General features: G+C 41.0%; 2 protein-coding genes across 2 annotated transcripts; both read left to right on the top strand.

Annotated features, from left to right (window-relative positions):
* Positions 1–2317: 2317 nt before the first annotated feature.
* Positions 2318–10156, top strand: Panx3 (pannexin 3). Its single transcript, XM_013009781.1, has 4 exons — positions 2318–2498; positions 3918–4060; positions 7500–7714; positions 9449–10156. Exons 1-4 carry the CDS (start codon positions 2318–2320, stop codon positions 10086–10088), a joined length of 1179 nt encoding a protein of 392 aa, XP_012865235.1. The 3' UTR covers positions 10089–10156.
* A 4279-nt stretch (positions 10157–14435) lies between these two features.
* Positions 14436–24706, top strand: Tbrg1 (transforming growth factor beta regulator 1). Its single transcript, XM_013009782.1, has 9 exons — positions 14436–14765; positions 16490–16560; positions 17107–17339; positions 18161–18297; positions 18586–18732; positions 21540–21637; positions 21791–21901; positions 22579–22706; positions 23335–24706. Exons 1-9 carry the CDS (start codon positions 14679–14681, stop codon positions 23478–23480), a joined length of 1158 nt encoding a protein of 385 aa, XP_012865236.1. The 5' UTR covers positions 14436–14678; the 3' UTR covers positions 23481–24706.
* Positions 24707–25730: the final 1024 nt, after the last annotated feature.

The following is a 25730-nucleotide window of genomic DNA, read 5'->3' as shown; positions in this document are numbered from 1 at the left end:
AAAAGAAAAAAGCCAGAAGTGGCGCTGTGGCTCAAGTGGTAGAGCGCTATCCTTGAGCTGAAGAGCTGAGGGACAGCGCCCAGGCCCAGAGTTCAAGCCCCACGCCCGGACCCCCCCCCAAAAAAAAAGAAAGAAAGAAATGAATTCATTACCTTACTCGTGTACTGTAACCCCTCTAATACAGCATCTTTACAATAAAACAAAAATTTTTTTAAAGATACAGAAATGAGGATGCAGAAAGGGTAATAGGGACGTAAGAGTCCCTGTGTTGTTCCCATGCCTGGATCATTCCACTGAGCATACATAAAACACCTCTAGTTGGTCTCTGGCTTGTGGGATAAAGAAAAGAGAGGCAAGCCAGGACCAACCATGTCAGTGCAGGGGGAAAGTTCAAGTAGAACTTACAACATATATCTTTTAATAATGGGAAGTAATAAACCAAGTTAACAAACTGTTGAATGAATATTCTACTTGCCTACTCTCACCCATACACATACACACACCCAGAGCCTTCATAATGACCAGGAATGCCTGGATCTAATGTAGAATCTCCACACTATCCCAGGCCCTGGCTCAATCTCCTTCTCTTCCTAATTCAACTAAGTCCTATATTAGGGGAAAAATAAAAATGCCTCAGAAGTGTGAATGCTGTGAGAATACCTCTACTCTAAAACTCTTTCCGAATGCCCACATACAGCCACTCCTTAGACCTGGGAGTATACACTAGGAGTATAATCTTCACTTGAAAGGTGTTCATGAAGAAAAGGATACCTTAGGTCCTAGAAACAGGCTGAGGCAATGTGAGCAGAAATTATAGTCAAGGAACTAAAAGAAATGTTGAGATAGTGAATAGGTTCTGTATAGGCTCCGAATGGCATATTCCTGGTCCAAGGATCCCTTGCCTTATGAGAAGAACATAGAGAGGGAAGGCCAGTTAAGGGCCTTTATTTCCAAGTACGAGGACAATACTAAAGACCAAAGTGCCTTATTCTCCCATCCAACCCACCACACTGAACTGAGATGACACTTTATATGTTACCCAGCTTTTCTATCACTGTGATTAAAAAAAAAAAACTCCTGAGATAATCAACTTAAAAGAAGGAGAAGTTGGACTAAGGGTATAGTCCAGTGGTATAATGCTTCTCTATTTCCTGGCACAGGAATAAAGGAGGGGTAATATTTAATTGGTTCACACTTTCAGAGGTTCGAGTTTGTGGTTGTTCAGCCCTGTTCCTTTGGGCCTGTGGTTGCACTATACATCAGAATATAAATGCATAGCAAAAGAAGCTGGTTAACTTGAGATAGCCAGAAGGCAAAAGAGAGAGAGGAAGTGCTGAGAGTCCCAATATGCCCTTTGAGGCCATTCTTCCAGTGACCTTATTTCCTTTCACTGGGTCCCACCTCTTAATGTTCCACCAAACCATAGCACCTATCCTGCATGTTACAGTCTACCTAATACCTTCACATACACTACTCATAAACAACTACCACAATTTTGTAAGACAGTCTCATACTACCACTTGAGATGTGGAAAAATGATGCAAATGACGCATTTTAAAAAATTAGCATTCCTAGCAGTCCAAGGGAGAACTTTTCCCTCCAAATTTCACAGGTCATGCTCTTTCCTGTACTCAATATTACCATGCATCACCCAGCTTTCTACAGAACAGAAAGGACTAAAAAAGGAATCAAACATTGTAAATATGTGGTTGAAATATTTTGGAAGACCAGAGTGGGGAAGAAAATTTAACATCAAATCCAGAGCAGTTTCTGGGAAAGATCTGGGGCCAGGAGCAAAATTCATCACTAGAACAAAGACTACTCTACAAGGTTAGCAATCCTAGCTGAGTCCTGGGGGCTCCATTCCCACCCCAACCCACAAAATGAGGGCCTCCAGCCCATTTAAGCAATACCCACCCAAATTCCACACCAATTATATGGGGGATCTGGTTCCACTGCCCTCTTTCTATCCACCACCCAGCTGAAAATACTTTATTAATGAGAGGGCAGTATAAAGCCACAGGTTACATCTACTCGGAGACAAACCAGAGAACAGCCTGGCACCAGCCACACATGAAGTCTGACCCTCCTCCAGCAAGGACCCATTGAGGCTGTACCTCCCTCTAATTACCATGGTGCCTGGCTCAGGGCCTGGGCAGTTATTTAGAGAATCGTTGCCTGTTTCTAGCATAGATATCCATGAAGCTGGTGCTGAAGCACAGTCTGCTCACAGCCTGCTTTCTAAAGCCATCATCTTCTCACTCTACTACCCCAGGACATCTCTTGCCACCTCTGCACCCCCAAGCTCTGCAGCATCATGTCGCTCGCACACACAGCTGCTGAGTATATGCTCTCTGATGCCCTGCTGCCTGACCGCAGGGGCTCCCACCTCAAAGGACTGCGCCTAGAACTGCCCCTGGACCAAATAGTCAAGTTTGTTGCTGTAGGCTTCCCCTTGCTGCTGATGTCCTTGGCATTTGCCCAGGAGTTTTCCTCTGGTAAGTTGCTTCAAATGGTAAGTGAAAGACCCTGCTTCATCCCTTTGCATGCCTTAGAGTTGAAGTGAGACAGCTCCCACACTAACTAGGCTTTATCACTTTGGGCTGGGCTGGATTACCAAAGGAGAAGACTGTACATATATTTGGGATACTAATAAAGCAAAGGCACCAAAGAAAAGTGTTAAAAGTCAACTCTGAAATTTTATAATAAAGATAATTAATTGTAATTTCAGGATTAATATATTGTACACCATTGTAATAATTAAATTTTATTTGAACCTTTATAGAGATAAGAGACATTGAGGTCCCATAATCTTTTCAGAATATGAAACTTCTTTGTCTTAGTCAACTATGCTGTGAAGTCTTGTTTTCCCTGAGCCCTTTTTCCACCTTCACTTCCAGGGTTACTGAGAATATATATTAAGAGCTGTGTTCAAAGATGCTGAATAAGCCAAGCGCTGGTGGCTCACGCCTGCAATCCTAGCTACTTAGGAGGCTGAGATCTGAGGATCTAGGTTCAAAGCCAGCCTGGGCAGGAAAGTCCGTGAGACTCATATGTCCAATAAACCACTAGAAAACCAGAAGTGGCACTGTAGCTCAAGCGGTAGAGCACTCGCCTTGAGCTGAAGAGCTGAAGGACAGGGCCCAGGCCCAGAGTTCAAGCCCTGCAACCAACAACAATAACAAAAGAGATGCTGAATAAGCTATCTTCCTCCTCTCCATAAACTTCAGATGCATATCTAGACAATAATACCCATATGTATACAGTGCTGTAGTCACTGAATTAACTCAGCAAAACTACTCCATCTACTAAAAGTGACTCCCTCTATACTTTCTTTCTAGGCTGTGCTTATAAGCTTACTACATTTCATAGTGAGATGTCCAAACTACCATTATATCTTCAATCATCTTCAACAAGGGGAAAGGTACTGTTTCCCAGCTCTGCCTTTATTCAGAGACTGATGAAAAACCAGAAAAGTCAGACTCCTCCAACCCTGCTTTCCTTTCAATACCACTGACTTGATCTCTCTCATGAGGTAGAATCAGAAGTTCAGGAAGTTAGTCTTCTATATTTTAGAATCTAAAAGATGTCACCTTTCTAGGAACAAAGGTGTCACTATCAAACACCAAACCCTCTGGTGCCAAATTGCAGGAGTCTACCTATAGGGGAGTTCAGGGGAGCTCTAAGGAAAAGACCACCAGTACTAGAAGGACAAATCAGTACATTAGTTCCACAGGTCAGTGAGTGTTATCCCATCATGTCCTGACTGTCCATGACACAGCAGAGCCAAACTCAGGAAACAAGCACAAGAAGACAGTGCCAAGACACTGAACTTGGCAGGGTTGTGGCCCCTTGGGTGGGGTTCCCATTCCTCCACTCCAATTCCAGGTTGTGTCAAAGCTGTATTCTTATTTCAGGGTCTCCAATCAGCTGCTTCTCTCCCAGCAACTTCAGTGTCCGGCAGGCCGTATTCGTGGACAGTTCCTGTTGGGACTTACTTGTTCACCATGAACAGGATGAGGCTGGCCAGTACAAAATCAAATCTCTCTGGCCTCACAAGGTAAAGTAGGCAGAGGTTCTATTTGGCTGGCTTTGTGGCTGAGTGGACAGGGACGGAGCAGCACCAATGTATTCCTCTCAACATATATATATATATATATATATATATATATATATATATATATATATATATACCTGCTTATTTTGTATATATACCTGCTTATTTTGCTTGCTGACTTTTGTGTCCCTGGCAGTTTTCAAATGCCAGTTGATCTTCATTTGCCCTCTTTCATCAGGAAGCTTTGTGACTGTGGGAGAGACTGTTGACAGATAGCTGTAGTTGGAGGTGAACCCTTTGGTCTATTTCATTAAGAAAAATCCATAATATCAGAGTCTGTTGTAATCTTTTCTTCTGGGCTGGTTGGTCTTCTCTGAGACACTCAGTCCATAATTTGTGGTTAGAAGCAAGGTGCAGGTTTGTAAAAAGCCTGGCTCTCAGCCCTCTGGTAACTCAGCTGTGGGTCACACCATTCAGTATTCATTCGTTCAATCACCAACTGAGGATGGTTCTTCAGCCTTCTGTGTACTAAAGTGCAGAGTTCAATCTGATTTAATATCTCCAGAAAATATGCTTCAAGCCCCTGTCATGGAAGGAAGGATAGGAGCTTCAATGTATCACATTATAAAAAAGCTCTGCAGGTCTGTTGCTCATACAGATGTTCTAATTTTTCTTTTTTTTTTGGGGGGGGGGGTTCGGTCATGGGGCCTGAACTCTGGGCCTAGGAGCTGTCCATCAGCTCTTCAGCTCAAGGCTAGCACTCTACCACTTGAGCCACAGCGCCACTTCTGGCTTTTTTCTTTTTGCTTATGTGGTGCTGGGGAATCGAACCCAGGGCCCCATGCATGCAAGGCAAGCGCTCTACCACTGAGCCACCTTCCCAGCCCCCAGATGTTCTAACTTTTCTACATACTAGTTTTCTGAGGCCTTCTATATTTCTGATTGCTGAAGCTTTATGGTTCTAAATAGCTTGCTTGTCCCTGCCTTCTAACCCTGGACATCTGCTCTCTAGCTTTCCACATTTTATTGCTCTTGTCTCTTCTCTTGTCTCCTCTCTTCCATCCTTAGAAAATTATGCCCTTTTTATCTTTTATTGTCATCCTATCAGGTCTTATGCAGGCATAGTAATAATTTGTCATCCAATTCACTATGATTAATCAGAAGTCACTTGTGATATTTTCTATGAATGGTCATTTACAAGACCTCAAAATGACACAGTTCAATGACCAGAAACTCTATGAAGGAAACTCAAGAGACTTCTGTTACTGGCAGATCAAACACAACATAGGTGGTTACAAGTTCACAGGGTCACAGAGGAGATCTCATGTTAGGAAAAGGTTAACATGCTTGATCATCAAGATCACCAGGAAGCGCTCTAAGCCCAATCTCTGCTCCACTTCAAACCTACAGAAGCACTGTGAGAGTGAAGAATTATGGCACAAATAATGTGTCTAACGTTATTTGTCGGACAAGGGTAAAGGTTATAATTTTCACTTGTGGCAGGATTTACTTATCCTAATGTTTTTTAAAAAAATAATTAGCATAAAGTTATTGTGCAAAGGGGCTTTATGGTGATGTTTGTTTGCATGGATATAATGTCTTTACATCAAATTCACCCATATATAAAACTCCCACTCCTCTAAACTGTCTTTTTTTTAGCTTTCTTTTTTTTCAGGCCCTAGGGTTTTAACTCAGGGCCTAGGCTCTGTCCCTGAGACTCTGTGCTCAAGGCTAGTGCTCTACCACTTGAGCCACAGTGTGACTTCCAGCTTTTTCTGAGTAGTTTATTGGAGATAAAAGTCTCACAGATTTTCCTGCCCAGGCTGGCTTTGAACGGTGATCCTCAGATCTTAGCCTCCTGAGTAGCTAGGATTATAAGTGTAAGCCACTGGTGCCCATTAAACCAATACACACACACACACACACACACACACACACACACACACGCATCTTTTCTCTTTATCCAAATGCAATCAAATATGTAGAAATAGGTACTCTTCGCTTTTTGTCTGAACTCTCCTCTAAAAGAACATCCTTGGTTAAGAAGATACTATAGGTCAAGTAGTCATATAGGGAACCAATTTCCAAATCCCAGCTCCCCAGCCTATTGGATGTGTAACTCTAAACAGGTACTTAACCTTTCCATGCTTCAGTTAACTTATCTGTAAAGTAGAGGCATTAATCATACCTACCTGAATGCAACCTTGTGAAAATCAGATGCAATAAAATGTTAAGTGCCTAGTAAAAATGTAACTTTAAGAAGCCTTTCCAAATAGCCATTTTTCTATGCGCAAAATACTAATACAAGTCCTTATATTAGTTTTCCAAGGCTGCTATAACAAAGTACAACAAACTAAGTGACTTAAACAACAGAAATGCATCATCTCACAGAACCAGAGACAAAATATCCAACATCAAGTTCCTCTTAGTGATGCAAGGAACAAATCTTCCAGGCCTTTCCTTTTGGCTGTGGACATATCTTTCTGGCTCTTTTCCATGCCTGCCTGCCTCATATAAAGTGTGTGTGTCTGTGTATGTTTTAAGGAAATGAGTCATAATGGCCTAGAGACCTACTCTATTCCACCATAATTTCATTTAAAATTAACTAATATAATTAGTTGTTTAGACCCTATTTCTAAATAGTTCCATTCTAAGGTACTAAGGATTAAGACTTCTGCATATGTGGGGTGAAAAACATAATTCAACCCCTAAGGTAACTATGAGGCAAGGCTTGTGAAATTCGGCATTGCCAAGGGGAGGAAAAAAAAACTAGTGTGGTTCTGAGAACTCTGTTCTAAATGTCGCCCATAATTTCAGGCTAGCTGCTCAGCTTACACATTTGAGTGGGGTGGATCTCTGTATGCTCTCGCTCTCGCTCTCACTCATGCTCTCACTCACTTGCTCACTCACTCGCTCTTTCTCTCCTTTGATCACTTGCTCCCTCATTTTTACTTTTACTTTTCTCCTTAGGTCCCTAGACAAATGATAGTTTAGAAATAGTGTTGAATGGGGCTGGGAAGGTGGCTCAGTGGTAGAGTGCTTGCCTTGCATGCTCGAGGCCCTGGGTTCGATTCCTCAGCACCACATAAACAGAAAAGGCCAGAAGTGGTGCCACGGCTTAAGGGGTAAAGTGCTAGCCTTGAGCTGAAGAGCTCAGGACAGAGCCCAGGCCCAGAGTTCGGGCCCCATGACCAACAAAAAAAAAAAAAGAAAGAAAAATAAATACCATAGACTTTGGTTTGGTGGAACATGGAAATCTGCCATCTCTTCTCTATAAAGCCTCCTTATATTCTTCCATATCAGCAAAAAGCCTTGGGTAGCCCACTATGCACACTGTCCTTCCTTCTGAGGCAGAAACTGAGTAGAAGCAAGTCCCTTTCCCAGAGCTGTCAATCAAGCTCAGCACTCCAGGCTCTCTTCTCAAACTATTCTTGTCCTGTAGGCTCTCCCCTACTCGCTGATGGCCCTAGCTGTGGCGATGTACCTGCCAGTACTGCTGTGGCAGTATGCAGCTGTGCCAGCCCTCAGCTCAGATCTGCTGTTCATCATCAGCGAACTGGACAAATCCTATAATCGCTCCATCCGCCTGGTACAGCACATGTTGAAGATCCGACAGAAGAGCTCTGACCCCCATGTCTTCTGGGATGAACTAGAGAAGTGAGTTATCTCTTCTGCCTTTTTCTGAAAGATTCTGTTGAGCATTACAATAATATCCTAAGCCATAAGGGATTACTCTCACTTCTGTATTCTATTCCTCTATTCACAAACTTCCATTACTAACTCCATGCCTATCAAAAAATATACAAGTTCTCACAAGTACTTGTCTTAGGCCCCAACATGCTTTTAACTATAAATTGAGTATCCTTATCCAAAATTCCAAATTCAGCAGTGCTACAGAATTCAAGAGATATTCAGCATCCTAAGTAAAAGTGTTGTAGCATATTAGAATGTCATTCACATTGTTACTGAGTAATATTTAATATAGACAGAGAAATCATTTGCAAGTGGATACTTAGGTGACTTCTACCTCTGGCTACTATGAATAATACAAATATTCTAAAGTATGGAACATTCCAAAGTTTTAAGCATTTCTGCTCCCAAGCACTTGGATAAGAAATACTTAATCCATAGCAAGTGACAGAAATCTTCTACTCTATCCAAGCAGTCTCCTCCTTTTCCCTATATAGATAATTTATTTAGTCATTTATCAGAGTACCAGGCATTGTGCGAGGTGATTCTGATACAACAGTGTGTTAGAGACAGGAAGCAGGAGTGACAAAGCTAAACCTACCTATGTGAGGTTTACATTCTCTTAAGGCAAAAAGACAATAATGACAGCTCATAGGTAAAACATACATTAATACATGGTGAGTGGTAGAAAAAAAAGTAACAGAAGGAAAGGAGATCTGGAGAGCTGAAGGATAGAGAAATGACAGCTCATAGGTAAAACATACATTAATACATGATGAGTAGTGTAAAAAAAAGTAACAGGAGGAAAGGAGGTCTGGAGAGCTGAAGGATAGAGAACAGTGCCATTTTTAAAATAGGGCAAACAGGGTGGGCCCTACTAAGGAAATAGTTCAACAAAGATATGAAATCGTATTTTCCCATGTTTATAGGCACACTACATCCTCTCCATCCCTTGGAGCCCAGCTTCAAGCCAATATTCTCTATAAACATTTCTGAACACTCCAACCCACAATGTTATTCCATCTGCTAACGTTTGCAACTACTATGGGTCATATTCATCAATTTGACAAGTCAAATATTCATTTTATTTTATATGTGCATATTTTTATGCCCCTTTTCCATAAGTCAGACACTCAGCTTCTTGGCTTCACTGTACTTTAACATCACAGCTCTTCACATAAATATTACCACACTTGTATAAAATGAATAAGTTAGGAAGTGGCACAGTGGCTCAAAGTGGTAAAATGCTACTAGCTTTGAGCAAAAAAGCTCAAGGCACATGACCAACACACACAAATAATGACTAATCTAACCAAGAAAATCGTAGTGAAGAGTATACAGGTTAAGAATCACAGTGCATTGATTTGGACTCCCAGTCCAATGCTAATTTCTTAAGCCTATTGCTTCCTAAGAGTCTATTTCAGCTTAGAGTTAAAATCTGCCTTGGTAGGCAGAAATTTATAGTGACCATTCATTATTCATTGACCATCTTCTGTGTCTATCACACTGCACCCAGTATTTAGAGAATAATCCCACACCTCTTTCATTAAAAAGACCATGGTTATGCTTGGGAAAGACAGCTTTTCATGGATACCAAGCATGTCATTTTGGATACACAGATCAGTTACTTTCCTTAGTGATTTTTAGGATGTGGTTCTAAATGGCACTTCCTAACCTTGACGTCTTTCTTCCCTTACCCAGGGCCCGGAAAGAAAGATACTTTGAATTTCCCTTGCTAGAACGGTACTTGGCATGCAAGCAGCGCTCACATTCACTAGTGGCCGTCTATCTCCTAAGGAACTCCCTCTTGCTCCTCTTCACCTCAGCCACTTATCTGTATCTTGGTCATTTTCATTTGGATATCTTCTTCCAAAAAGAATTCAGCTGTTCCATCAAGACAGAACTGCTACAGGATGAGACACATGTTCCGGATCTGATCACATGCAGGTTGACCTCCCTATCCATTTTCCAGATTGTTAGCCTCTCTAGTGCAGTAGTATACACTCTATTGGTTCCATTAATAATATACAACCTCACACGGCTATGTACGTGGGACAAACGACTCCTATCCATCTATGAGATGCTCCCAGCTTTTGATCTTCTCAGTAGGAAGATGCTAGGATGCCCTATCAATGACCTCAATGTGATCCTTCTTTTCCTCCGAGCTAATATCTCTGAGCTCATTTCTTTTAGCTGGTTGAGTGTCTTATGTGTATTGAAGGACACAACCACCCAGAAGCATAACATTGACACTGTAGTTGATTTTATGACTTTATTGGCTGGCTTAGAACCTTCCAAACCTAAACATCTCACCCAACGAGTATGTGATGAACACTTATAGTTAAGGGGGAAAAAAATCTCTGTATTGAGAACTTTTGTGAAAATTAAGTCTCTTACCTTCTTTGCAAGTCACACAGAATACACATGCATGCACACACACACACACACACACACACACAAATTCACTTTAGAAATGCTAAGCTTGGATACACTTAAGTTAGCTTGTATATCAAAATAAGGAGCTAAATATAAAACTTAAAACTGAAGAGTCAAAGAACTGAAAGGATATGTCTGCAGCATCTATGAATATAAACATAAATGAAAGTCCAGATATTCTGCAAGTAAAGAAGACTCTAAAGGCTACTATGGAAGCAAGTTCTCACTATATTCACTCCATGGTCCCTATCTGATCCATATCTGGCTTATTCCAAAGCACAAGTAGACAAATCTAGTAAGAGATTAATAAAGATATAAAACCCTTGGAAACTCTTCGTGTGGCCTCCAATCCTAAAACCTGTTTTGTGGAAATATCCTTACTAGGCTCACTGAAGCCTGCCAAGTCAGGAGATAATGATGGTTTTAATTTGTAATCTGCTCTTGGGGTTTAAGGACACAGGCAGGGTACTATACACCCATTAGTTAAATTTTTTGGTGCCCCAATAAAAAAAAAGAACCTAGGGGAAGGGAGGGAGGGAGGGGATGGTAGGGGGAAAACAATGGAGGGGGTAACAATGTTCAAGAGGAAGTGTACTCATTACCTCACTCATGTAACTGTAACCCTCTGTATAGTATCTTTACAATAAAAAAAAATTTTTTTTTAAATTTTTTGGTGCCCAACACTTTTAATCATATAAAACAAGGCTGCATCTTACCAAGGACTAGGGTTATAAGCTGAGAACTCCTTTGCAATGCTTAATGGCCCCAAGTATGCTTTTGATACTTTAGAGGATATTATATCTTCATCTACAGCTAATTATTGAAACACAACTACTAAGATCTAAATAAAGTGGATGGGAAAGTGCTACTAAGCTCCCCTCCCCCTTTTTTCTGGTTCATTACTCAGTTCTTACATCTAACTTCCAATTTTATGTCTGAATTTAATGCCTTAAGTATGTTTGTGGAGTCTTGATCTGACTGCAAAAACTACCACAATACCATGCTGCCTCTCACTGTGTATTTCTTTTTAAAGCCAGACATTATGCATGTCTTTTTTTCCTGCAGTATTGAGGGATTGTATCCAGAGCCTTGAGCTTGCTTGGCAAGCACTCTACCATTTGAGCTACACTCCCAGCCATAATACATACTTGTTGAGAGAAGTACTGCACAAGCCATTTAGAACCTTATTCATATAGGTAAACAGAAAAGTCATGTTGCTGCTGGCACATTCAAATGTTTACCTAAAACAAGTAAAGAGCTAATTTACTGATATTCATCAGCCATCGCCTACCGTAATTAAAGTTCAACTCTTCAGTTGAACTTTCTCCACAAGCAGCTTACACTTGAATCAACTATTTGCAGTTCCTATTTTCTCATTTATTATATACTGTCTTCACTGTCAGCTTGCCTTCCTCAGTACCCACGTCAGTTTGAACACTACTTCTTCTTGAGAGTAAAGACAGGCATATTTCCATCAAGAAACTGTGGCTCAAGTGATAGAGCATTAACCTTGAGCAAAGTAACTCAGGAACAACACTTTGGCCTTGAGTTCAAGCCCCAGGACCAACACCAAAAAACAAAAAACATCTCTATAAGCTTTTGTTCTGTATTACAACCATTTTGCCAAGACTGTTACTGTTTTCAGTTTTTTAATTTTTCAGGAAAGAACTTGGGTCAGTTTCTAAACCTTTTAAATTCTACATTATATATATATATATATATATATATATATATATATATATATATATATATATATGGAAACTTTTCTACAGTGATTCCAATGAAATTATTACCTATGTAACATATTTTCCTAAATATCCATATACAACTCTAGGATTTTTGACTATTTATGAATCAGTGTAGTACTTTACAGTGTAGATATCCCAATCACTTCATACTTATATTGTTTTGGGAGAATGCCACTGAGAATTAGGATTCTCAACTAGTTAATAGCACTACTGAAAGAATGGTAGTCTGATACACAACTCTGGACACTTAAAATTTTACACCCTAAATATTTGTCTTTCTTACTTGGTGACTTTAAATTAACCTTAGTTACAAATTAGAAATAAAAAAATTACAATTATGTGTACAAAACACACTTGGTTTCATTAGGGAAACATCTACAGAGTGCTCATTTTTGTTTTGTTTTTTTGGCCAGTCCTGGGGCCTGAACTCTGGCCCTGGGCACTGTCCCTCACTTCTTCAGCTCAAGGCTAGTGCTCTACCTCTTGAGCCATAGAGCCACTTCTAGCTTTTTCTGCTTATGTAGTGCTGAGGAATCGAACCCAGGGCCTCATGCATGCCAGGCAAGCACTCTACCACTGAGCCACCCTCCCAGCCCCTCAGAGTGCTCATTTTTTTGCTAACATGTTAAACCTTCCATCTTCCCTGCCACAATTCTAAGCTTTGACACAAAGCCAAGGCTTTTTCCCCCATTCACTATGGTGAAAAAACATTTGTGGCACATGCATTTTTTTTTAAACCATGCATGGGGCTCCTGGCTATAATCCTAGCTACTCAGTGAAGAGCTAAAGTAACTGCATTTTAAGATTAACCCCACCAACCTGTAGCTGTGCTGCCCTTAGAATAACCTCGAAAGAGGAACAGGTCTCAAAAAACCGCAGGTTGCCACCAATCCTGCCCACCCTCAAGGAACAGAACAGTTGCCTAAGTGTTGATCAGAAAAAGGGAAGTGCGATCAGGGAGGAGTTAAACCCCCTGAACTTGTTTGTGTGGAAACCCCCTAAACTTGATTGTTTGATACTTTAAAAGCTGTGCTAATTTTGTGCTCGGGGCCTCTTAGCATCACTGGTTACCGAGTGCGCAAAAAACCAATCTCGAGCTTGCAATAAATGACTCTTTGCTGTTTGCACTGATCGTGGTCTCTGGTGGTCTGTGAGGGGGCATCTGAAAACTGGGCACTTCACTCAGAAGGCTGAGATCTGAGGATTGCACTTCAAAGCCAGTCTGGGCAGATAAATTCATGACTCATCTCCAATTATCCACCAGAAAATTGGAGCTGTGGCTGAAAAGTGGTAGTATGCTGGCCTTGAAGAAGCCCAGGTCCTGAGTTCAAACCCCATGAGCAAAAAGGAGGGGAAAAGGGCAGAAAAAGTGAGGAAGAGTGAGGACAAGAAAGAGAATTTTTTTATTTAAAAAAAGAAAAGTGGGGCTGGGAAGATGGCTCAGTGGTAGTAGAGTACTTGCCTTGCATGCATGAGGCCCTGGTTCGATTCCTCAGCACCACATAAGCAGAAACAGCTCAAAGTGGCGCTGTGGCTCAAGTGGTAGAGCTCTACTAGCCTTGAGCTGAAGAGCTCAAAGACAGCATCCAGGCCGAGTTCAGAAAGAAAGAAAAAAAGAAAGAAGAAAGGAAAGGAGAGAGAGGGAGAAAGAAAGAAAGAAAGACAAGAAAGGAAGGAAGGAAGGAAGGAAGGAAGGAAGGAAGGAAGGAAGGAAAGAAAGAAAGAAGAGGGAAGGAGATCAAGTGGTAAAGAGCCTGCCTAGCAAGGCCCTAAATTAAATCCCCAGTACCACAAAATGGTGGAAGGAAGGAAGGAAGGGAGGAAGGGAGGGAGGGAGGGGGAAGGGGAGGAGGGAGGACGGGGGAAGTAATTTTAATTTAATTTTTAAATGGGGAAAGCAGCAGAGGGCTGGGGGTGGGGAAGCTGAAGAAGAAGCTACCCTAGCAAATTCAAGGCCGTGTTCAAACCCCAGCACCACAGAAAAGGAGGGAGGACGAAGGAGGGGAGGAGGGAGGACGAAGGGGGGGGGGAGGAGGGAGGAAGAGGGAGATGGAGAGGGGATGGAGGGAGGGAGGAAAACCCGAGTGCCCAGATTTGAACCCAAGAGTGTCCTACAACCCCGGAAAGCCTGTCGGTGAGGAGCGTGGAAACACGTGTTGAACGGCAAGGGCTGAGGAGCGCCGGTGCCGAGCGCCGAGGCCTGAGGAGAACGCCAACCAGAGCTCGCGTGGGGAAAACTTGCGTTGGGCCCGCCTTAACTCTCGAACTGCCCTCCGCCCAACAGGGGAGGCCCCGGCGGGCCTTCCCCGCCCCTTCCCCGCCCCTTCCCCGCCCCGTGACCTACGCTTCCCTCCCGTCACGATTCCATCCTGTCTGCCACCGGCTCCGCAGGCCCAGGACCACCCTTCTCTCCGAGCGCCGGAAGTTACACCCCGCGTGCGCGCCACCTACTTCCGGCGCCGCTTAACTTCCGTCACGGAAGTACTTGGATGTGCTGGCGTCTGGCGGCGTTGGAGGCTTTCCGGCGGTTTTTTGGGGGGTGGGAATACCGGGGGAGCTGGTTTCCCAGAGCCGCGACTCTGCCAGCCCAGAGCAGACTCCACGCCGGCGCCCCGGCCCGCGCTTCGCCCTTGGGACCGATGCCGGCGGCGTCCTGAGCCCCCCCCCCCGAGTGGGGCGGGAACGTGAGGCTGCGGGGCGGCCTCGCCTGCTGGCCTCGGGCTGCGTGGTTGTCCTGCAAGGCCAGGATGAAAAAGTTTCCGAAGAAGAGCCAGAACGAGAAGTACCGGCTGAAGTACTTGCGGCTGCGCAAAGCGGCCAAGGCCACGGTGTTTGTGAGTGCCCGTCGCGGAGCCCGCCTCCGCCCGCCTGCACGCCCGCCCCGGCTCTTCCCTTTCCCTGAGGGACAGTCTGCAGACGGTCATGGGGTTTGCGGTATACGCCCCTACTTGTCTTCGGACGAGTTACAATTTCCTCCTTTGGAAACGAGAGCTAGTAACTAGTGAAAGATGCAGTGTTGGAAAAGTAAAGTGCTTGATGCCTAGAAGTTCTCCCACGAAACCTCATACTTTTTAGTCCTTAGGACAAAACTCAGAAATGTGATTGGTTCCAGATAACCTGAAAAGTAGGTCATTTTTAAACACGCTTCCCTGAAGCCCAGAGAGAAAATTAATCTTTGCTCAAGGGCACAGTGTTAAGAGCCCTCACTCCAGCTTAAACAGCTTGATTACAGTTTAATGTTTCCATGACACTATCCGCTTCCCTAACAGCTTCCAATCCCAACCATACAAGTGGTGGGCAAATGTGTGTATGTGTGTACTTCCTCCTCCGTTCTAAGGCTGGAACCCAGGGCCTCCAGCATGCTAGCCACAGAGCTAGACACCCAACACCTGCCTTTCAGAGATTGGTTGCTTTGTTTTTATAATTAGCTTACATGAGTTATATAGTTACATTTAGGTGTTTTCCAGTCTCATCAGTCATTTAAGTTTATTGAATGAGCTGCCAACTATAAATTTGTGTTACTTATCCATCTTGTCTTAGTGCTTAGAAATAAGGATGTAGCCCTCAAATGTCGTCCCACATCTAAAATTAATGGTTTTCCTTTTATATGTATATATATAGTATATGTACACATTCATAAAGATAGTACCACTAATAAGTACGCTAATATAGTTATGAGTATGATTATTAGTGGTATTAATCCAGCAACTCAGATTATGAGTCAAGACATTTTGAATTCCCTCTTACTATCATTTAGAGGTTCTAGCTGTGAGGCATTTTCTTTAGTACTGGTGCTTAGGAGACACATTGAGTAAATCAGTAAAGAAAGATGACACTTGAATATATACAGGTAAATTATGAAGTTTCAGAATTGTGCACAGGGCCTGGGAAAGTGGTTCAGTGGTAGAGGGCTTGCCTTGCATGCATGAGGCCCTGGGTTCAATTCCTCAGCACCACATAAGCAGAAAAAGCTGGAAGTGGCACTGTGGCTCAAGTGGTAGAGCGCTAGCCTTAAGCTGAAAAGCTGAGGGACAGTGACCAGGCCCAGAGTTCAGGCTTAACTAACAACAAAACAAAAAGTACACAGAAGGCCAGGCATGGTGGCTGGTGCCTGTAATCCCATCTATTTGGAAAGCTAAGATCAAAAAGATCACCTTTCAAGGCCAGCTCAGCCAGAAAGTTAGCAAGTCCCCCTCCTCCACAAATAGCTGGGTAACACTGCATGTATCTGCCCTCTTAACTAGAAGGAAAGTGTAAATTTGGAAGCTTGTGGTCCAGGTCAGTTTGAGCTAAAACACAAGACCTTATCTCCAAAAATAACTAAAGCAAAAGAGGCAAGGGATATGGCTCAAGTGGTAGAATACTTCATAGCAAGCTTAAAGCAGAGTTCAAACCCAATTCCCTCCACTATTTCTAGGATATTATGTGGGATGCTTTCGGTAAAATAGCTCTTCTGTTATCCAGCGACACTATATATCTATAAATAGATACAGATATATCCTCTTCCCAGCACCTTGATCTTCACTTTATATGATTATGTTCAAATTTTTTCTTAAAGGAAAATGCTGCTATTTGTGATGAAATTGCTCGTCTTGAGGAAAAATTTCTTAAAGCAAAAGAAGAAAGAAGGTGAGCTAGTTTCATCTTACATTCAGAAAAACATTTTTGGAGAATGATACAAGATTATTGCTATGGAGACTTTTCTCCAATGGAATTTTTGTGCATTGCATTGCCCTTTGGCCACTTGAGCAAGTATAAACTTACAACCTATAGAATTGGTCCCCATACACCCAAGTCATGTTGGACCATGATGAGAAGACAGCCCCTCTATTTATCTTCCTGAGAAAACCCTCTAATCTTTATTATAAAATCCACAAGTATTTATACAGTCTGTACTACTTTAAGCTAAGCATAGTAGATATATATATAAAACTATTCAGATACCTAACACCTTTTAACAGAGATAGAAGAGTATTCCAGGTCAAAAAGAGATATAGGACACAGAAGCTTAGATATGGCTTCTTGAAGTATTCGTTTTTCTCTTGAGACATCACCCCCATGGTCAAAAAGAACTTTATTTATGAGTATGATAATCTCTTTACATAATTCTGGATTTTTTCTAGAATTAGTAAAACGTAAGTTCATACTTCTGCTCCCTTTCCTTCCTGACCTCAGGTACTTGCTAAAGAAGCTCCTCCAACTTCAGGCACTAACAGAAGGGGAAGTACAGGCTGCACCTCCTTCCCACAGCTCCAGTTTGCCCCTGACTTATGGTGTGGCCGGTTCTGTGGGTGCTATACAGGGAACTGGGCCCATTTCTGGGCCCAGCACAGGGGCTGAGGAACCATTTGGGAAGAAATCCAAGAAGGAGAAAAGAGAAAAAGGCAAAGAGAACAACAAATTGGAAGGTACTTTTGAGAAACAATGTATCAGTTATCCCAGTGGTTCAACTACTGATGACAAAAACCTGGTTACTAACTGGTAAACAAATGTGGTCATATACACTTCAAGGCTCCTAAGTCTTTTCAAAAGTTTTGGGACTTTAAAGTCCCTTGAGAAGCAGATGCCTTAGTAGAGCCAACTTCCGTTGGAAAGATTTTAGTCAGACTTAGTAAATGTAAAGGGAACAGACTTAAGATTTCTGTCTTTCCTTACTTTCATAAAGTCTTTACTAAAGGCAAGGAAATGGGTTAGGTGGCACTTTGAGCACACAACTAGCTTGAGAAATTTCTCATCTGACTTCAAAATGTATTGAGTACTAGTGGACAGGTTAGAGTAAATCTTGGGACTCTGGAAAAGCCTATTATAGTTCACTCAATACCAATGATTCCTGACTTAGAAAGGCTCAACTTAATGATTTTTTTCAACTTTACCATAGTGTGAAAGTTAAATGTACATTCAGTAGAAACCATACTTTGTGTTTTTATCTTTTCCTCGGATCGTAATACTCAGTATGATGCTCTTTGGTTCCTGGGCAATAGAAACAAGCCACGGTTCCCAGTCAGCTCCACACAATCACAAGGGGAAACAACTGGGTTTTTATAGTATACTATGTTGCTTGGCTGTAGCATTTGGTAGATAGGCTTATTAATATGTAACCCAAGGTAATTCAAGGAGTATCTGTAGAAAATCAAGGTTGACTTATTGCCCTTAGCTCACAAGTAAATTTTTTCCTTCTCCTCGGCACTGGGAGGGACCTAAAGTGGATGACCCCAGATTTGCGTTTCAGTTCTGAAGAAAACATCCAAGAAAAAGAAAATGGAGGGAGGTGCTCGCAAGCTGGTTCAGCCCATTGCCCTGGATCCCTCAGGACGGCCTGTGTTCCCCATCGGACTAGGGGGTCTAACAGTATATAGCCTGGGGGAGGTGAGTGAGACCAGCCACATACAGAGAGGAGAACCAGGGAAATATAGCAGCGGGGTTGAGCTATCCCTCCCTGTTCCCATCAGCAGCACCCCCTTGCTGATCCATACCAGTCCCAGAAAAATCTCCAGTCCCTACAAATCCAGGTCAGCTTCTACCTGCTTTGCAGCTGTCACTCTGTGTGGTTTGTTACTTTGTAGCCCCAAAGTGGTTCTAAAAGCAGCCAGAGTGAACTGGATTTTTAAATCCTTCAGTGACATAAATCTCAGGGATGGGGGACTCTTTTTATAGATCATCACCGACCGACCTGGCTTCCATGATGAGTGCACCATCTACCCCGTGGGCTACTATAGTACACGATTGTATACCAGCATGAAGTGCCCAGACCAAGAGTGTCTATATACCTGTCAGATCAAGGATGGTGGTGTGCAGCCTCAGGTACCCATGTGAATATAATTACTTCTTTTGGCTTTTTTTGTTAAGAACCTCTGTTCTAGACACTTAAAATGTGTTACCAGTTCTGACACCTTACAAGATAGATGTGATATCATTGCCATTTGATAAGCTCACAAGATTTAGAAAAAGTATCTGACCCTAAGTCACACCTCACTTCTAAGTGGTTAAGCTGGGATGCGAATATGTATCTAATTTTCAAACTTGACTTTCACTTAAACCATATTTCTTCTACTTGAACAATACTACTGTCCATATTTTGACTATTTGAGGCTTGATCAAACCTGATTGTATTAAGTACGGGCTTTTTACATGGAAGATTAGTTTCAAGTTTGAGCTATGTGGAGGTAGCAGAGAAACCACATTTTAGTTTCTGGATGCATGAAAAGACCAGGAAATCCCAAATCTCATTCTTATTAAATACTAAAATGCAAAGCAGCTTATTTTTCCAATCCGTCCTTTGGGAAAAACATAGCCCATTTTCACATAGACCATTTTCAGAATTCCAAGCCTCACTGTCTGATGAAGTAACATATCACTAGAGACCGGTTGGAAGGATGTAAAGGCAAGGTAAGGAATCTTTGAGCAGGTGGGAGAACCTCAGTTCTACCTGATTTAAGTTGGTAATACTGCATCAGTCCTGTTAAGAATTCAAGTGAACTTGGTCATACAATAGTGTTCTGCAGAAAGGGTCCTAAAAGATACAGATCAGTAGGTAGTTAGACACACACACACATATCCCAGAGCTGTAAATATAATGCAAATCTAATCAAAATACTACTAAACTTTTAATGGAAATTGGTACACTGATTTTTAATTTCCTCCGAAAGACACAATGCTTAGCCATTATTGAAATAGAGTAATTCATGTCGTATTTATTTACTTACTTATTTAATTAACCTGACATTACTTTTAGTTATATCACGAAATAGGAATTTAAATTTTAGTTTTTTTGCCAACTAGCATCAAGTGACTTTCTAAAAACTAAGTACATACAGTACTTGATGGGTCTGTTTCTTAATGGTTCTGTAGATTTGTCAGTAAGCACCAATACAATAGACTTTAGCTTTATAGAATATGCTATAGATATGTTAAGGAAAATGTGAAAGCTTCGGTTTGTTGTTTTCTTTGCCACTCCTGGGGCTTGAAATCTGGCCCTGGGGCACTGTCCCTGAGCTTCTTCTTAGACTCCAGGCTAGTACTCTGCCACTTGAGTCATAGCTCTACTTCTGGTTTTTTCTGTGTTAATCAGAGGTAAGAGTTTCATCGATTTTCCTACCCGTGCTGGCTTCAAACTGTGCTCCCCAGCTTCCTGGGTTACTTAAGATTACAGGTATGAGTCACTGGCACTCAGCTGAAAAGGTTTTCTTTAGCAAGACATGAAAAACAAACTGTAAAAGAGTAACATACTAGGCTATAAAAATTGTAAATACTTCTGAGTGATGAAAGACACCATACTCAAAGTTAACAGACAAGCAGCAAAAAGGAAGAAAAATATATACACCATGGGATTCATGTACAGTTAAAGTGCTGCTACAGAATAATCAACAAAAGTGAAACTGTAAATGACTAGATGAGAAACAGGTTAAACCAAATACTTCATTTGGGGGAGAAAAAAAAACTTAACAAATGATCTTCTAAACCCTGAGCCACACACTCTCTAAGTGTTCACCTTTCCCACAGAATTTTGCTGGAGATTGTGTAATTGAGGAGTAAACTGATACAACCATGAGGAGGTTTGTTTTCTGCATAGTGTGCTTAGAAGCCTAGAGACTTGCTAAATTCCAACTCTTGTGATGTTTTAAAAGATCGTGAAGTTACCACATGCACATGAATCAAGTTTTGAGATACCATATAATGGTGTAGGTGGCTTTCCATTGTACCACTTCTTTTTTTTTTTTTTTGGATTCTCAGGCGTTATGTGGCATTGCAAGAACTCTGTCACATTAACAAATACAATCAAAAGTAAGCATATAAAAATGAAAAATAAAATGAGACCTTATTTTTGCCTCTATACAACTATCAGTTTGATAATATCCTGTATTGACCAAGTTTAGGAAAACAAGTACATTAGTACTAGTGAATATTGGTAGTTTTTTGGAGGATAACTTGTGATGCCAGCAATTTTAATACTTGTGTCCTTGACCCAGGATACCTAAGGTGATCTTGTATCATCTAAAGAAATATGTATCAGTGAACAAAGAAAAACATAATAGTGTACACGGAGAGTAATTTCACGTATTTAAAATATTATTTGTATGGATACATACATCATAATGTCATGCAATATGCTGTAATTATATAGTTTTGTCTAAAATAGAAAAAAATGCTCAATATTTTGTTAGAAAGAAAATAAAACTTGGAGAACCCTAAATATGGCAGGAAAGTGTTTAAGGATATGGTAAGTGGAATAGGAAAGGGGCTAGAAAGGTATAGAAGAGATTAAATGTTCACCCCTGGAAAATTGTCAGCCAAGCAGTATAGAATTCAAACAGCCGAAGGACTTTCTCTGTTTACTTGTGATGTTTTTGAATTTGTGGGGAGGTTGGGGGGAGACCTTGAACTTTGGGCCTAGGCGCTGTCCCTGAGCTCTTCAACTTAAGGTTATTACTCTGCCACTTTGAGCCACAGCACTACTCCTGTTGTTTAACAGCATTATAGGAAACTGTTTATATCCATCTTCTGATAAACAGCAGCTTCACAATCTAGAGAGAAGAAATATTTATAGGACTGCTATGACTCTCTGCTTCCCTCTTTGCAGATTGATCTAATCATTCCTTTGTTGTTCTCAGTTTGAAATTGTTCCCGAAGATGATCCCCAGAATGTCATTGTTGGCTCTTCTGCAGATGCTTGTCATGAAGAACTGCTTAGAATCATCAATGCTAGAGTGTAAGTTGGCCAACAGCTTAAAGAAGGCTAAAAGGATCAGTCAGTACAGTGAGACTTTCAGTGAAATCCCTCGTTTTGTAGAAACCAATTCTGTATCCTTCAAACATCTCCCTCTTAAGCTCTCAAGCGAAATTTTCTCTCTCTCCTGTTTAGGGGAAAGATAATGCCTAACCTGCTTCCATCTGGAGCTGACTTTTTTGGGTTTTCTCATCCAGTCATTCACAACCTCATCCAAAGTTGTCCAGAAGCTCAAAAATGTGTCAAGTAAGTGTGGGCAAACCCATTTCATTGGTAGAAGCTCAGTGGTCAACCAACAGGGACTAAACTGACAGTTACTATTTTTTTTCCATTCATGTTTATTGAACTATTGTGGCCAAGGCATGTGTTCTTCCACACTATCATGCCTCTAAACACAGGAGAACAGAAACCAGGAACCCAGTATACTGTATTATGTGTTGAGTATGCCTTATCTAGAATCCTTAGGCCTAGAAATACTTAAGATTTGAGTTATTTTTCAATTTTAGAATATTTACATATAATAATGAGGTAGTTGGAGATAAGAGCCAAGTCTATATAGGAAATTCATGTTTCATACCTGTTTATATGTCCTAAAGGTACTTTTAGACAATATTTTTTAGCACCACTCCATTTTTACTTGTGACCAAACGTAAGGGATTTTGTAGCCTTCTGAGTGATCAAAAAGGTTGAGCCTTTGCAATGGTTTGGAATTTTCAGATTAGGGATACTCAGCCTGTGCTGTTTTCTGTGTGCACCATGATAGCAAAAGGGTTATGAAAGAGTCTTGCTTGTTTTCTTTTTCCCTGGCATTTGATTTGCTTCCTTACCTAAAATGTATATATATAGGAAAGACCTAATTAAAAAAATAAGTTGACCCCTTTGTAATTAGGACAACTCATGAATGATTCCCTTTGATCCTGCAGTTACCAGTTGGTAAAATTTGATGCATGCAAACCTGAAGAAGGACTACCAGAGAATGAGATAGCTATGAGCTTTGAAGTCTTTCAGAAACAGACTTTTGGTGAAGATCATGATGATCCCATTCTGCCAGGTATCTTTTTGCCTTTCTGGGTTGAAAACTGATCATTTCTAGAGTATCATGCTCTCTTCACACATTGCTGAGTACCCCAGAAATCAGGCATCTGGGCAATAAATGTTTTAAGCCTTCACGAAGAATATGAAGAATATATGAAGTCATGAAGAATACAAAGTCAAACAGATATGCTGCCTGCCTAGATTCCTAGGTTACTCACAAATTTATAGAGCAAGCTAAGATACCCTGACAAACCGCAATATCTCATTCTCTAACCTGAATAAAATCTAGGTACAAAAGGGAGAGGTTTACTGTATGGGAAATTTCAGATGACAACCAAGTGGTGGTGGCCATGGCTCTGCCTAGGTTTCTTACATTCCTTCTCAAAGTAAGAGGAGTAATCAGAAATTCAGGCATATTTGGGCTATAGAGAGTTGTGTATCATATATAGCCATAGCAAAGTCACTTTCAAAGAGCAATTTCATTGTTCTTCATGATAAAAATATCTGTCCTATTTTACCAACTAAAGAAAGAATGGGCTGAATTTTGCAAGGATGTTGAAGAATTAAAAGGCCATGTAAATGTCTGAATAAATCACTTCTAAGATTCCCAAGCATTAGTTGGACTTAAAGATTATTTCTTCCAGGATCTTTGGACCTGCCTGAGCTACAGCCTGCAGCCTTTGTGACTTCTTACCCACCTGAGTTCCTGACACGCGAACCCTTAGTAGGCACTCACCTGCAGCACCTGGAGTGTCCATCACAGTGCAGCCCAGTTCTGTCTTCAGACTGAAGAAAGGATCAGATCTCACTTTATTTTCATCACAATGACTTTTTTAACCAAAACTTAGAATATATGGGATAAAGGCAGCCATTCATGACTGAAGAAGATTTTTATCACATTTCATCATGGGAGTTCCCATGGTGATAATTTACCCTAGAAGCAACTTCACTTTATTTTTAGTAAAAAAAAAAAAAAAATTCTCTTAAACATTTGGTTTTCATCTTCTTGTAATCAGAGTATAATCTTGTTTGGCTCTGCCTAAAGTAGACTTCAGTATTAATCTGCTTTGTCTGTTTGGGCTGAGATAGCAAAGTACCATAGACTGAGTGGCTTAGTGACAGCAATTTTATTTCCCATGGTTCTAGAGACTGGAAGTCCCAAGTTCAAGGTGCTGACAGTGCCTACTGAGGACCTGTTTCTGGTTCAGAGAGAGCCATCTAGCTGTAACCTCCATAAAAGGGGCAGAGGAACTCCTGTGGTCCCTTTTATAAAGGCACTAATCCCATGCAGAACCCTATGGCCTACTTCCCTCCCTGAGGCTTCAACTCCCCACACCATCACAGTAAGGATTAGGATTTAATTTATGACTTGACCTAGTGAGTATGTAATAGCTGCCAATTTTTGAGTAAGGTTCAAAATCCTCTTTAACCCATTTCATATGCTTTCTATTCCTTATTGGAGATTGTACTTTTAGTTCTGTGTGCTGAAACCAAATAACAGATTCACAGGGGACATGGTTGGGAGTTGTTCCCATCTCCCTAATGCAGTAGAGTGACATCATTCCATTTTAACCATGTAGAGCATAACTCTGCATGCTACACAACTGAACTCTTTGGTCCCTGTACATAGCATTAATGTGGAGCTTAGTGTATCACCTAATCCCATCAGTGCAGGTTCATCCTACCTTGTGCATTGCTTCTAGGTGCCCAAGGCTGGCTTGAGTAGTTAGGGAAGGGACAAAAAAAAAAGCAGAAGCAGAATGGGGAAAGCAGTGGTGAGAATGAATTGTTTGTGTGCTGTATAATTCATGATTGCCAACCGAAGACAATATAAATAAGATGATTAGGATATTAAAGAAATGTGACCAGCAGAGAAAAGAATCAGAAAGAACAGTATTTGGAGCATAGCACCCTGGCCACTGTCAGCATCTACATAACTGGTATAATGTTTTTTGTTTTATGTTTGGCTTTTTTGTTTGTTTTAGCAGTCTGGGGTTTGAACTCAGGGCTTCCTGCCTACTAAGCAGGTGCTCTACCACTTGAGATACTCTGCTAGCCCTTTTTGTATTATTTTTGAAGTAGGATCTAGCTTTATGCCCATGTCAACCTAGACTGGGTTCCTGTTTGTACTTGTTCATATAGTTGGGATGACAGACATGCATCTTATGCCCAGTTACTGTGTTGACATGGAATCTTACTGAGCTTTTTGTACATGCAGTTCTCACAATGATCCTCCAAAACTCCACCTCCCAAACAGCTAGGATTATAGGCTTGAACCATGTCACCTAGCCTTAACTATGATTATTAGTCTTTTTGTGAGCTGTCTTTTATAATGCCAAAAAGATATAAAATTTGGATAATAGCCAAGTCAGCAAAAGATTACTCAAACACTGTTAATATTTGTATCTGTTTCCTGCATAAGTTGATGGAGCATGCTGCTTTTATCATTTAAGAAATGTTATTACAGCCTGAATATAAATATATATATATATTAAAAACTCATTTTAGGATGAATCTTTAAAAAATTTAATGAATTGGTTCAAGTTTACTAGAACAGTTTTTCAAACTATAAACTCAACCTAATAACTTAAACATAAACTTAAGGAGTCTAGTATACAAGCATCTATCATGGGAAAAGGTTGAAACTGGTTTCAGTTAATGGGTATGTTTGAATGTGCATAATGTACATGCATTTGTATGTATGGAGATAGGTGAAATAGTATCAAATGCTTTTGATTATATTTTTAAAAACCTAAAAATACTTCATATACATTTAATATATCGTACCTGTTATATTGCTAAAGATAGTTGTGTCTTGATAACATTTTGTGCCCTGAGGATGAGAGGAAAGGAGTATCTTGAAGGAAATAAAAATTGTTTGGGAGGGTTAAGCTGTAGATAAACATTTTAAATATGTATTTATCTTTTAATCTTTTATTCCATGTTAAAGACCCTAAGAAATAACTGGACAAGTATGATAGGTTTATATGTCACAGTGTTTGCTTAATAATGGAAATCTGTTAAAAAGCCAATATAATAT

Source organism: Dipodomys ordii, unplaced genomic scaffold (genome assembly GCF_000151885.1).
Source record: "Dipodomys ordii isolate 6190 unplaced genomic scaffold, Dord_2.0 Scaffold10, whole genome shotgun sequence".
Taxonomy (NCBI): Eukaryota; Metazoa; Chordata; class Mammalia; order Rodentia; family Heteromyidae; genus Dipodomys; species Dipodomys ordii.
Note: the sequence above shows the minus strand (reverse complement) of the source record. Positions and strands in the feature narration are given on the sequence as shown.